This window comes from Hibiscus syriacus, unplaced genomic scaffold (genome assembly GCF_006381635.1).
Source record: "Hibiscus syriacus cultivar Baekdansim isolate YM2019G1 unplaced genomic scaffold, ASM638163v2 tig00110327_pilon, whole genome shotgun sequence".
NCBI lineage: Eukaryota > Viridiplantae > Streptophyta > Magnoliopsida > Malvales > Malvaceae > Hibiscus > Hibiscus syriacus.
In genome coordinates this window covers 717,949-730,975 of record NW_024062684.1, presented here as the reverse complement: position 1 = coordinate 730,975, position 13,027 = coordinate 717,949, and the positions used below count along the sequence as shown (strand labels likewise).

Sequence of the window (13,027 nt, the reverse complement as noted above, 5' to 3'; positions counted from 1 at the left end):
GAAGTCTAGGGATTATTCCTTAGATCCGCGAAAGAGCTTTCGCCAATCCAACTCAGAGGACAAAGATTCCATGAAAATGAGAAACAAATAAACAAAACCAGAAGAAATAAGAAGGAAACAACCGGCGATCAGCACCGAGGACACAGAGCATTTCCATCTCAAATGTATTTTTATATATTCAATTTCCTAAATGCCTTTTTGAGCTGAAATTGACTTATAAAGAAAATTACATCAATTTAGATGTTCATCTTCTAAATGAAATTCCGGTTGGCTTAATTGGCCATTAAAACAACCACTACTTTAATCACTAAAATTACTTAATTCATGCGCTTCTTTGTAGCATGAGATAACCTTGAACTCTAGTATTGACGTTATTGTATTATTAATTTATATAGTATAAAAATTAAATATTTAGTATAATAATATAAATGTTTAAAAATTTAATAAAACTACTTTCAGTTAAAAATATCACTATCATCTCTTCAATACTAGTTAAACGATAATAATCATTTTTAAAATATAAGAAATTTAAGCAATTTAAGTATATATACAAAACTAATGAATAATGATAATTAAATATTATATACGTTAATTAGGTTTTATTTTGTCATTAGTTTTTAACTTTTTTTAAAGAAGTTTAAGATTTGTTCTCCCTTAATTTTTTTTGTTGTTATTTAAGAAGATGGTGTCGTCAATCTCTAATCGAATGAATGTCACAAATGATTCTTTTTAACTTTATTAATAACATATACTGCAAATATAGTTGTTTGAACTTGAATGTTTTAAAAGAAACAATATTTTCTTTTATCATTGATATTACTTAATAAATTCTGAATGCTATAATTTTTTTATTAGTCTAGAGTAATTATATTAATGACCATATCCAATATACTTTAATTTTTTTCATAAATATTATATTAAATTATTTTAAATTTTAAATAAAAATAAATCTAAACAAAATTCATAACCTCCACCTAGAAACTGTCAGCGGCAACAATAATAATGATTCAGTTATTCGGTTTGATCTATATTAAAACGACGTCGTTTTCTCTTGATTATTTTCCTTCTAACTTTCGATTTTTTAATCAGACATTGGATCTCTCTCATCCTAACTCTTATTTTTATCTTCAAATTCATCCAACTTTTAAGGTAAATTTTCTTCCTTTTAATTACTGGGAAACTCTTAATTTATGATTCCATATTGCTACAATTTTTACCTCTATTTTTTTTATTTTTGTTTTGTTTTGTTTTGTTTCAATCTGGTTGCTATTGTCTTCGAGATTCCAATCTCCCCTCGTTAATTTTTTTTTAATTTTTTCCTGAGATTCAATTTGTGTTTTTTTGGAAATCTTTTGGTTTTTCGTCTATGTAGTTAGTAGATAGTTACGGTTTTGTATTTCCACCAGGATGTGGGGTTTTGCTTCTAACGCCATAGCAAGCATTGGGTTAAAGAGTTCAAGAGAGGCGAGTCGAGCATGTTCCGAGCTTTCAGACGAAGAAGTCTGTTCAAACGGTAGTGGAGACGAAGCTTTGGAATGTCCCATTTGTTTGGAATCTTTCAACATAGCCGAGAATGTGCCTTATGTCTTATGGTGTGGTCATACCCTTTGCCAAAATTGTATCTTGGGGATCCAATCTACTGTTTTGAAGCTCCCCACTTCGCAATTCAAGATCCCTTTCGTCATTTCTTGCCCATGGTGCCATTTTCTCTCCCTTCGCCTGGTTTGCAGAGGGAAGCTCAAGTTCCCTCGCAAGAATTTCTTCCTTCTATGGATGATTGAGAGCTTGAATGGTGATAGATATGGCGATGTAAGGAGAATGCAGTCCGGAGATAATCGATGTAATCTAATGCTTGGACACCAAGCTAGCAACAGCCTCCTTAGAAGGGAGTCATATGCTCGTGGTTCTCAACAAATTCAGTCTCGAGATAATGGTGGCGGTGATCACGTGGAGAGGCATCATCAGTTCTCACTTTATAAATCGTTTTATTTCTTCATTCACCTTACTACCAAGTTCCCGTTGGTCATCATGTTCCTTTTAATTGTTTTCTTTGCAATACCGGGGAGTGTTGTTATCTTATTACTTTACTTACTTGTGATGATTGTTTTCGCTGTCCCATCTTTCTTGGTGCTGTACTTTGCATTCCCTATGTTGAATAGGCTGGTTAGAGAAATAACCTCATGAGATGTTGCTTTCTCACTTCGAAGGACTAGAGATTTGTGGTTTGAAATGAAAAGCTTTCAGATTCGTGTATTGTTTTCATGATGAAATATAACTTGAAAACATCTTGAAAACTCGTTTTTTGCAATTGTGGTGGTGTATTTGAATTAGTTGTCATTGAAGTGGCTGCTAACCTTTTGTACAGGCTTAACTTCCCAAATGAATATAATGTACATTTTGTTGTGGTTATATCCTCTCTATCTCGCTTGTGTTATCATACATAGTACTTATGCAATTTAATATAGATATCCTCTGTTTTTACTGTTTTATATTATTGCAAACTTGAATCAGCTCTCAGGTAAATGGTTTTGCTAGTTGCTTAATTTTCTAGCCCTAACATTCCTGACTTATTGCAGCTTCTGTCATATTGGTTTCTATCTCATAACTGGTTTTAAACTATACAACAATGAATAATCAGCCTTGTTTTTCGGTTTAGTTGTCATTTTGATGATGAGTCCAAATGGGGGTGTACTGCCTTTTCATTTGGGCTCATATCTAGTACTTCCATCTTATTAACAATTTAAATGGTTCAGCTCTCTTCTTATGTCTTATGCTTGTCTCATTGCTTCTGATCTACTACTATTTAATGAGGACATGAAGTGTTTTTCTGTCTTAGAAAGTGCATTGTGAAGAAGATGACTTAAGACTCATTATTTGTTACATTCAGCAGCAGATGCACGTCCTTGGAACCTCTCCTGTTGTTCTAATTATATTTGTTTTTTTCCTTTGCTTTAAGTTCATTTCTCTGGCTTGCCTCTGCCTGTGCTCTTGCTCCATCTTCTGCTTGTTTGATATACTCCTTATCTTTTCTAAATTTAGTAAGGCTCGTGCTATTTTTCGCTCCAATCCTCTCTGATGCTGCAAGGAATAAGCTCTTAGCTTATAAGAAATAGTTGTTTGAATCAAGTAAAGGAAAACAAGTCTGACCTCTGCTCAGTCCAGCTTGTTCTCGGTTTTCTTCTTCTTTTCCTCCCAGGCAAGAACAATTGCATTTGTTTTTTTCCTTTGCTTGAAGCTCATCATTTTTCTGGCTTGCCTCTGTCTGTGCTCTTGCTCCATCCACAGCTTGCCTGATATGGTCCATTTCATTTTTAAATTTTAGTAAGGCTCGTTCTCTCTTTTGCTTCAATCCGCTTTGATGCTCCAAGAAATAAGCTAGTAATTTTAAATAAATAGTTTGTAAAAAGAAAACAAATCTCACCTCTGCTCTGTCCAGCTTGTTCTTGGCTTTCTTCTTCTTCTTTTCCTCCCAGGCAAGTGTAGTACTTTTCAACTTCATATACCTGCAATCTATCTATGAGGAAGAGAAAGATATGGTACTATTTGCTTGTTGAATTTAAGTGGACATCTTTATGTTGGCATCACATTCGCTGTTTATATATAGTTGAGTTAATACTAATTGGTGGGTACTATTCGATACTGCATAATAAGCTGGCAATGAATGGATTTACCGTTCTTTGATCTTGGCCATCTCATCCTTCTCCCAAGCTTTCTCTTTTATCTGCTCTGTCTCTAGCCTTGTTGCACTCTGTCGTTTAGGTTCTATCTCTGGAACTGCATGCTCGTTAGTTCTTCCTGCAGTCCCAGGTTTAATGGTTGGATGATCGGGTTTTGGTGCTGCACTTTTTTGACTGGAAAGCATAGCAGGTGTAGAGGAACTTCTCGGTTTTGTAATGCAAGTGCTGCCCAAGTGATCAGCAAAGGTAAGAGATTTTCTAAAGGTCGGAGCACGTTTAAATTCTGTTTCATCTATGCCATCAGTTGCTGACACTTTGCTCTCTGCACTTCCTGAACCTTTTCTCTATCCTTCACCTTCACCTGTGAAGGATAATATGCTTTGCATGCATATCTCGTTACTTTAGTTGTGAAGAGGGTTAGGCGCTTAGGGGCCAAGTCTCTTCTCCACACCATATCTCGGATCAATTTCTTTCGACCCGGACGGGGCAAGTGACGTCAAAAACTGCCGAAAATTGTGGATTCTCTGAAGCTGAATCTGATAACATGAAAAACATCGTGTCGCGGGAGGGAGAATGAATCACAAGGAGGGAGCTCGTTTATTAGCGAAGTTTGTGACGGAGTTTGGGCCGAGTGTTGGAGGAGGAAGAGAAGTATAAAGATCGAAAGACGAAAACCGGACATGGTAATGTTTTAAGATCAATGAAGCTGTAGCTATAGGCTATATAGAGTGGGGGGACAAACTTTTCATTATTGGTGATGAAATTAATCCGGAATTATTGGAGGCGTACATTGGAGAAAACAAAAGTGGGAAACAATTGCAAAGGTTTTGAGTTTATTGGGATAAGAACTAACATTGAACCATCAATGGTGATGTAGGAAAAACTGGGGCAGACATGGTTTCACCTCACCTTACGTACTATCCTAGTTGGTTGGTTTTAGTTATTCTCCACTAGTCCCTTTAAATATAGGCTGTTTTACCCAAATAATTATTTATAGAATTAACACGTACGTAATAATTAAAGGGTTGGTCGATTTGTTGTCTTCTTGGTTGAAATTGGAGGCGGCGGGAGGGGTCATGGTAGTCCATAGGGAGAGGCATGGATCATGTCAAATTGAATTTTTGATCCATACGAATCTAGTTCAACTATAATATTTTTTCATTCATCATGTGATTTAATTTAGACTTACAGAAATTTCATCGAGTAAAAATTTGTGTATGACATGACTCAACACAAATATATGTATGATTTTTTATTAAATAAAATAAAGATGTATTAGAAAAATATAATTAGAAAGATATTATAATAAGTATCATTGAATGTATAAAAATTATTATACAATTATTTTTGACCGGAAAGAATATGTTTTATTGTAAATTTTGTCTTATTTTCTTTAGTTTTTAACTTATACAATGTGTAACAATTAAAGAGTTCGAGAAATAATATTTTAGTTTTGTATATATTATTTTTCCAATAATGGTACAACAACAATAATCAGATTAAAATTTAATAAATACATACTCTATTTTAAAATAGTAATTTAACTTAATTTTAAAAAATAATATCATATATTATCAATTTATCATATTGTTTACGTGCATTATTGAAAAAACATGCCACGTACATATTAGAATAACTTCAACGGAAAAAATGCTTGATCGTTTTTTAATTCAACGCCCATACTTTTGAACTTTATCATCTCCTTCCTGTTGACAGGAATCCTCAACGTGATTAACTTCCAGGACCATTACCCGCCATGGATATGATCCTGGTTTTCTACTTCCTCTTCCTTTCTCTTATCTCTCAAATCCAATCCATACCCACCCTCACCGCCAACCCGAAAACCTTGTCTAAATCGGGTGATTCGGTTCTCATTCAATGGTCCGGCATCGACTCACCATCGAAATTCGATTGGCTCGGCCTCTACTCACCTCCCGATTCAGCCCACGACAACTTCATCGGCTACAAGTTCCTTTCGTCTTCCCCCACTTGGAAATCTGGGTCGGGCTCCATTTCTCTTCCCCTTACCTCCCTCCGATCTAACTACACATTCCGGATCTTCCGCTGGACCGAATCCGAGGTCGACCCGGGGTTCCACGACCAGGATCATAATCCCCTCCCTGGCACGAAACACTTGCTGGCGGAATCCGAGGCGGTGAGTTTCGAATCGGGTCGTGGGCCCGAGCAGATCCACTTGTCGTTGACTGGTCGGGATGGGGAGATGCGGGTGATGTTCGTTGCGGGGGACCCGGAGGAGAGGTACGTGAGGTACGGAGAGAAGGAAGGGGAATGGGGAACTGACGTGGAGGTTGCACGTGTCGGGAGGTACGATAGGGAAGACATGTGCCACGCGCCGGCGAATCAGAGCGTCGGCTGGAGGGATCCCGGTTGGATATTTGACGCTGTGCTGTCGGGTTTAAAGGATAGGGTGAAATACTATTATCAGGTAATCCGGAAACGTTGAACTAAAAACTAGATTTTGTGCGTTAAGAAGGTTCTTGGTTTCGTCCTTGTGTAGATTGAATTACATTTTTTTGTTGCATTGCAATAAAAGTTGATTTGATTTTCATTTATTTGCCATTAAGTAGCTTGAATTGGATAGATATTTAGGGGAAAGTGGTAGGGGTCGTCCCAGGATTGAACTTTAAACTAGTATCAACTAAAAGACTTGATATTTAGTGTTTTGAAGTGCTATGAGTAAGAATATAAGGGGTTTTCCTTAATTAAGACAGTGTATACTCTCAATTCAACTTCTTTTTGCTCATTCTAAAGGTTGGAAGTGACTCTAAAGGTTGGAGCGCGACACACAGCTTTGTGTCACGGGACAAAAATTCGAACGAATCCATAGCCTTCCTGTTTGGAGACATGGGGGCTCCTACACCATACTTAACCTTTATTCGTACACAAGATGAAAGCAGATCGACCATTAAGTGGATCCTGCGTGACATCCAAGCTCTTGGAGACAAGCCTGCTTTGGTTTCCCATATTGGGGATATCAGCTATGCGAGAGGCTACTCATGGTTGTGGGATGAGTTTTTCAACCTAATCGAGCCTGTTGCCTCCAAGGTGCCGTATCATGTGTGCATTGGTAATCATGAATATGATTGGCCTTCACAGCCTTGGAAACCTGACTGGGCCAATTCAGTTTACGGAACTGATGGGGGTGGTGAATGTGGTGTTCCCTACAGCCTTAGATTCAATATGCCCGGCAGCTCTTCAGAACCAACTGGAACCCGTGCTCCGGCTACCCGAAACCTTTACTACTCATTTGACATGGGGTCAGTTCATTATGTGTACATGTCAACCGAAACCAATTTCCTTCCGGGAAGCAACCAATATAACTTTCTGAAGCATGATCTAGAGTCAGTTGATCGGATGAAGACCCCTTTCCTTGTATTTCAAGGGCATAGACCAATGTACACTACAATCTTTGAAAGTAAAGATGCCCCGTTGAGAGAGAGAATGCTCGAGCACTTGGAACCTTTGTTTGTGAAAAACAATGTGACCCTTGCATTATGGGGTCACGTCCATCGATACGAGAGATTTTGTCCGCTGAAAAACTTCACATGTGGAAGCATGGGGCAGAAGGGGGAGGATTGGGAGCCATTACCGGTTCACGTTGTGATGGGGATGGGAGGACAAGACTGGCAACCAAATTGGGAACCTAGACCGGACCATCCAAACGACCCAGTCTTCCCACAACCCAAGAGGTCTTTGTACCGTGCAGGCGAGTTTGGGTACACTAGATTAGTTGCTACAAGAGAGAAACTTACACTTTCATTTGTAGGAAACCATGACGGTGAGGTGCATGATATGGTTGAGATTTTGGCATCCGGACGAGTTCTTAATGGCGGTGACGATGACAACGGTAATGTTGGTGCAGTCCTTAAGGTTGATGCGACGCATCACTCGTTTTCACATTATGTCTGGGGTGGTAGTATCTTGGTGCTTGGGGGTTTGGTTGGCTATGTTATCGGTTTCGTTTCACATGGTTGGAGACAAGTTGCTCCGGGAAGGGGCTGGACTTCGGTGAAAACTCAGGAGACATGAAGAGCTAAAAGATGATGTGTGTAATTCGAATTTTCAAACCTATTTGCAGTGACATTATGGTGCTTTCATGCTGTTTACAGGGTATGTCAAAGGACAATTTTTTATGTGTATAATGATTTTCAAATTTATACGTTTCACTCCGAAGCTGTGAATTAAGTGATCTATGACACATTATAACTTAAATTTCGTTTGATTTGACTTGAAAATTCTTCAAAACGACTCGTTTTTTAAATAAATAAAATTGAATGAAAAAATCGAAATTATATAACTATATAAGTAAATAATAGCAGTCGACAAAACTTTGTAGTTGAAAAATGAAAATCTCTTATAATCTTAATAGTGAATTTCTCTCTTTGTCCGTGATTATTTTTTCTTAAGACGTAAATTTGTCTATCTTTTTTATTGTACGATCTCTTGTTTATCATTATCTTTTATGTAACGTGTAACATAATATGATTTGTGACGGTGACAATCTTGAACATTAAAAAAATGTTTTAAAATGAGGTTAAATTTTACTATCAATCCTTGTATTATATGTAAATTATAGATATAATCCTTATACTCTAATTTGATCATTCTTAGTCCATAATATTTTTCAATTTAAAAGTCACTATATATTAATGTATTCTCTATACCATTTGATTTTGGATTAAAATTTTAAAGTTAAAAAAAAATCCAGAATTGATCAAATTATAGTACAGTGACTAAATTTACAGTTTAAGTGTTATATAGAATTTAATGATTGAATTCAACATTTAAAATGTCACGAAAGACTAATATCAAATACAAATATGTATATGACATGTGTATGTCGCATGTTAAAATATAGCATCTTTATACTGGTGTTTTAATACAAGTTCGATCACGGGTCAATGACTCATGTATTGAAACGTAAAGGTCATAATCTTCTTTCTCGGAAAATTCGAGAAAAGGAAATGTTAAAAACTTGTTAAATACTGTGAAAATAGAATTTGGTAAGCTCTGCAACTGTTTTTAGTTAAGCAATTTACGTGCGCGTGCATTGGCACCTTTCACTCGGTTATTCAGTTCATCCACATCATCGTTGAGATGATCAAGGGCTTTGTTTTGTCTGCAAAATCACCAATTTCATGTAATAATAACATGAGAAGTGCAGATTTTTCAAGTAAAACGGAAAGCCGACGTGATAAGAGCAACGATTTAACGGACCTATCGAGTTCGGATCCCATGTCGACAGCCATGCCCTTTAGATCACCCAAGATATCACTTAAATCCGAAAGCGCATCATCTTGCTTTCTCTTCTCGAGCTGCAGATGGACAAACCGATCAATCTTCATCACAATCGTTGTTGAGTTTTATTGAAATTTGTATGCACGCCGTGATACTTACCTCAACTTTCTGTATGGCATCGGTCGGTTCTGGTTCCGACATAGTTGTCTTACTTCCGCCCTTAGACTTATGTACAGGATCCAGACCCAACTTTTCTCTCTGCTCCTTTGTCCCGGGTTTGTTTTTCTTGTTATCATCTACCAAGCCAATACAATGAACAATCAATCATACCACAATTCGATGCTGAAAGTAAAGTATTCGAATATATCAATGCTTCGAAGAGAAGAAATGTAAACCTGCGGTGATCACAGGACCAGTAATATCTCGAGTCTTCTTTGGTTTCCAAGGCATAGAAAACACACCCCCTAGATCATTCAAAAGCTTCTCACCCTGATATTTGCAAAGTTATAAAAACCAGTTAAAATTATGAACCCTAAGAAGGGGAGTAAGGGCTAAAAAGAAGTTGCCTTTTTGTACAAGGAAACCAAATAACATTATATGATCCGAAATACCGCAAGAATATCAAGAATATTGTAGATACAGGTTTTCGATTATTGCCACTTCTGTCAATGGTAATGCCTAAAATTACTATTCCCCAACTTATAATACATGAACAAGAACACTAATTAGGGGGTTGAGAGCTAAAAAGAAGTTGCTTTTTGTACAAGGAAACAAAATAGCAGCATAATATGATCCACAAGACCACAAGAATATTGTAGACACTGGTTTTCTATTATTAACGCTTCTTTCAATAGTAATGCCAGAAAATACTCTTCTCTACTGGAGCGATTATATCGGGAAAGCTATGGAGCTAACAACATGGTGTATCACGCGACAGATGTGTTATATAGAGCTTACCTTACTCAAATCCTTATCTATGCCGACAGCCATTTGGTGGGTCCTTTCGATTTGCTCGCCTTGCTGATGCAAAGTATCGAGAGTCTTCGAAGCATCCTCTCGGATGTTCTCGGCAATCCTCAAGCAGTTATTGACACTGTCCGTCGTCTCTTCGGCCTTGTAGACGGCGTACCCTTCGAGGTCTTCCATGGTCTGGGCTTGCAGCCCGCCGGAGTCACGGAAATCATCCTTATATTTATCGTGATTCCTTGCCCGTGACGCCCTAGTGGATGCCGGAGTTCGCTTTTTTCTGCCCTTACCATTGTCATCTTCTATGGAATCTGATAACAGCACAGGATCAGAGGTAGTCCTTCTAGGTGAAATCGGGTTCTTGTCCTCGGCATCAGCTGGTGAGTCAGCTGGCTTTTGCTTAGATTTCATAAACCCAAACATCTTGTCGAGTGTGAAATTTGTCTGTTTAGGGATCTATATACCCTGTTGATTTACTCAACAAATGGTACCTGAAAAAACCAAGCAATTAACACTAACATAGTGAAGCACCCAGAACTCAACTATGAACTACATATCACAGTCGAAGAGATGGGATCAACAAAAAAACACGAATGCAAACAGATTAAACAGAAGGGTACCTGAGAAAAACTTGGAATCGAACAAAAATATGATGAGGAAATCAAAATATACACACAATCCCCAGAAAGAAAACAAACAACGAAAAGGGGTTTGTGTGTAAGGAATTATTCGGAAATGGAGGAAGAGTGATAGTGTGAGAATTTCATTTTGTTAACAAGGATCATCATTTATTTGTTTTCTCCTCCACCTTTGATCAAACAGATGGTAGGCGTCCCGGGAAAACAGAGTAATCCTTCCCCCTCCCCTCCTTTGAATTAATCTCCAAAACCGTTGGAGTTTGAATTTCTGTTGCATTTTCCCATTTCGAGAAGACACTAATGTTAGATTTTGCTTTGCTCTTTCATGGGCTTCGCCATAATAGCAAGGGATTTCCCCAAATTAGGATTCACTTGATTTTTGGATACAATTAGATGGATCTATTTTATATAAGTTCTTTTCAGAATTAAGATGAAATTGATAGATTTATAAACGTTAAAGATTAAATTTATTATTATATCAATCGATATCATGTAAAATTGACATACAAATATATAGAAGAGTGGTTAGAAATGATTCCGTAAACTTGATTCTTTGTAATGCTTGGGGGATTCAAAAATGAAACCCTCTGGGTTTGCTTCTAGTGCTCTTTTGTAGCTTCTTTTTGGCTAATTCAAAAGAATTGACATAAAACATTTTATTTTCAATTATTCATTTTCGAATTTGACATTATTAAATTATTTCTCTTTTTTAGAGAGATTAATTTGCACAATTTCAAAATTGAAAGGGGCCAAAGAGGTTTTTTACCAACAGATTGTGTGCAACTTTCTCTTTAGAAGCATCACTTTCATATTCTAGCTTTTCTGCAAAACATCTTTTATTAGGACAAGGCTTAGCCCTCCACTTGAGAATGGAGAATGGTCCCCTAAGTAGGGTAAAATACACCACAGGTTTACCAATTATTACTTAAGTTATAAACGAGTCACTTTCCCTCTTTCTAAAAATTATAATTCAGTCAATTAGTTAAAAATATTATTATAAATAAGTCACTTTATCATTAAAATTTAAAACAAACGTTTAATGTGGCTCGATTTAATAATAATTTTAGTTTTCAAATTTTATAGATTCTATCAATTTAGTACTAATTCGAAATAATTTAATAATTTTAACATTTCATATTTAAAAATTCTATCAATTTAGTCCTTTTTGACATTATAAAATAAATCGAGTCCATCAAATTAAAGCATCAGTTGAATAATCACGTTCTATCATAAACAACAAGTTATTATCTTATACTAGGAAATTAATATAATATTTTTGGGAGAACAAATACTAAATTAATAAAATTCTTAAATTTGAAGGGTCAAAATTTATTGAATTGTTTTGAATTTGGACCAAATTAATAGAAAGTATACGTTTTGGAAACTAAAACTATTATTCTACCAAGTACGTCACTATTTGTCCAATATTTAATGGTCAGTGTCATGTTTGTAACAATATTTTAGTTAAATGACTAAATTATAACTTTTAGAATAAAAAAGATATGTTTGTAACCGAAGTAATATTGGGCGACTTGGGGTGTATTTTACCCTAATAACTACATCATGTAAATCATATACTGTATATCTTATATAGTTTCAAAATTCCCTCGTGTAGAATATGAGACGAAGAATCAACAAATTTGAGGATAAGACGACAAAAGCAACACTCTCTTTTTCCACTCATTTATGCAACTGAATGGAAGGGTAGTGAAACCAATGGCGTCTCTACCTTCCTCTGCAACCAGTTTTCACTCTACTTTCATTGGTTTTAACTATAAGGCAAAGAATCAAGAATTTATCTTCATCGGGAAAGGCTCAAGCTTTACTTTTTCGAGGAGAAAATTCTTTATCAAAAGTGTTACCAGCGACCAAGAGCAGATCCTCAAAGATGAAGCTCAAGTCACTGAAGATGGTTACTTTCACTTTTTTTAATAACTTACTGAAAATTTCGTAGTAGTTTCTCTAATTTATATGTTGAACTTCGTTTTTGGTCATTTGAATCATTCATGTGATGTGTTTGCTGTGATTTGCAGCTTCTTTAGATATCTTTGTTCCTGATCCTGCATCCATTGCATCAAGTATCAAATACCATAACGAGTTCACACCATCTTTTTCTCCTAACCATTTCAAGCTCCCCAAGGCGTTCTATGCGACGGCTGAAAGCATTCGCGATTTGCTTATCATAAACTGAAATGCTACATACGATTACTATGACAAAATCAATATAAAGCAAGCATATTATCTTTCAATGGAGTTTCTGCAGGTTAGTTTGATGATAAATTTATCTACTTTTTCCTGCAAATGATTTGCTTTTTCGGAACCGAATTTACTTTTCCAAATGTTTGTTAAATGTTCCCGATCACCGATTGATGCAGAGTAGAGCTTTGTTGAATGCCATTGGTAATTTAGAGCTTACAGGAGCATATGAAGAAGCTTTGAAGAAACTTGGGCACAGTTTAGAAGATATAGCTAGGGAGGTTAGATCCT

The 13,027-nt window shown here is 36.3% G+C and overlaps 4 protein-coding genes and 1 long non-coding RNA gene across 5 annotated transcripts; 3 read left to right on the top strand and 2 right to left on the bottom strand.

Moving 5' to 3' along the window:
- The first annotated feature begins 1,119 nt into the window (after positions 1-1,119).
- Positions 1,120-2,409, top strand: LOC120118183. Its single transcript, XM_039138308.1, has 2 exons — positions 1,120-1,149; positions 1,407-2,409. Exon 2 carries the CDS (start codon positions 1,408-1,410, stop codon positions 2,182-2,184), a length of 777 nt encoding a protein of 258 aa, XP_038994239.1. The 5' UTR covers positions 1,120-1,149; position 1,407; the 3' UTR covers positions 2,185-2,409.
- Positions 2,410-2,709: 300 nt separating this feature from the next.
- Positions 2,710-4,028, bottom strand: LOC120118100 (remorin 1.4-like). Its single transcript, XM_039138229.1, has 4 exons — positions 3,767-4,028; positions 3,672-3,730; positions 3,422-3,503; positions 2,710-3,072 (listed from the first exon to the last, which is right to left on the bottom strand). The coding sequence occupies exons 1-4, from the start codon at positions 3,860-3,862 to the stop codon at positions 2,884-2,886; spliced, it is 426 nt and encodes a 141-aa protein (XP_038994160.1). The 5' UTR covers positions 3,863-4,028; the 3' UTR covers positions 2,710-2,883.
- A 1,340-nt stretch (positions 4,029-5,368) lies between these two features.
- On the top strand, positions 5,369-7,864 carry LOC120118162 (probable inactive purple acid phosphatase 2). The gene is made up of 2 exons (XM_039138287.1): positions 5,369-6,123; positions 6,450-7,864. Exons 1-2 carry the CDS (start codon positions 5,434-5,436, stop codon positions 7,725-7,727), a joined length of 1,968 nt encoding a protein of 655 aa, XP_038994218.1. The 5' UTR covers positions 5,369-5,433; the 3' UTR covers positions 7,728-7,864.
- Positions 7,865-8,641: 777 nt separating this feature from the next.
- Positions 8,642-10,340, bottom strand: LOC120118165 (putative SNAP25 homologous protein SNAP30). Its single transcript, XM_039138293.1, has 5 exons — positions 9,894-10,340; positions 9,332-9,425; positions 9,096-9,232; positions 8,916-9,013; positions 8,642-8,817 (listed from the first exon to the last, which is right to left on the bottom strand). Exons 1-5 carry the CDS (start codon positions 10,323-10,325, stop codon positions 8,721-8,723), a joined length of 858 nt encoding a protein of 285 aa, XP_038994224.1. The 5' UTR covers positions 10,326-10,340; the 3' UTR covers positions 8,642-8,720.
- Positions 10,341-12,240: 1,900 nt separating this feature from the next.
- Positions 12,241-13,019, top strand: LOC120118168. The gene is made up of 3 exons (XR_005515722.1): positions 12,241-12,452; positions 12,574-12,803; positions 12,916-13,019. It is a non-coding gene; the product is annotated as an uncharacterized LOC120118168 (long non-coding RNA).
- Positions 13,020-13,027: the final 8 nt, after the last annotated feature.

What these genes read in the sequence shown, in the direction of transcription:
- LOC120118165 (XM_039138293.1), bottom strand. Translation starts at nt 10,325, where the DNA reads ATGTTTGGGTTTATGAAATCTAAGCAAAAGCCAGCTGACTCACCAGCT. An exon ending in TGGTCCTGTGATCACCGCAG is followed by an intron (nt 9,233 to 9,331) that starts GTTTACATTTCT and finishes TTGGCTTGGTAG; the next exon opens with ATGATAACAAGAAAAACAAA. An exon ending in ATGGGATCCGAACTCGATAG is followed by an intron (nt 8,818 to 8,915) that starts GTCCGTTAAATC and finishes GTGATTTTGCAG; the next exon opens with ACAAAACAAAGCCCTTGATC.
- LOC120118183 (XM_039138308.1), top strand. Translation starts at nt 1,408, where the DNA reads ATGTGGGGTTTTGCTTCTAACGCCATAGCAAGCATTGGGTTAAAGAGT.
- LOC120118162 (XM_039138287.1), top strand. Translation starts at nt 5,434, where the DNA reads ATGGATATGATCCTGGTTTTCTACTTCCTCTTCCTTTCTCTTATCTCT. An exon ending in GGGTGAAATACTATTATCAG is followed by an intron (nt 6,124 to 6,449) that starts GTAATCCGGAAA and finishes CTCATTCTAAAG; the next exon opens with GTTGGAAGTGACTCTAAAGG.
- LOC120118100 (XM_039138229.1), bottom strand. Translation starts at nt 3,862, where the DNA reads ATGCTTTCCAGTCAAAAAAGTGCAGCACCAAAACCCGATCATCCAACC. An exon ending in ATGGCCAAGATCAAAGAACG is followed by an intron (nt 3,504 to 3,671) that starts GTAAATCCATTC and finishes GATAGATTGCAG; the next exon opens with GTATATGAAGTTGAAAAGTA. An exon ending in ACAAGCTGGACAGAGCAGAG is followed by an intron (nt 3,073 to 3,421) that starts GTGAGATTTGTT and finishes TTGCAGCATCAG; the next exon opens with AGAGGATTGGAGCGAAAAAT.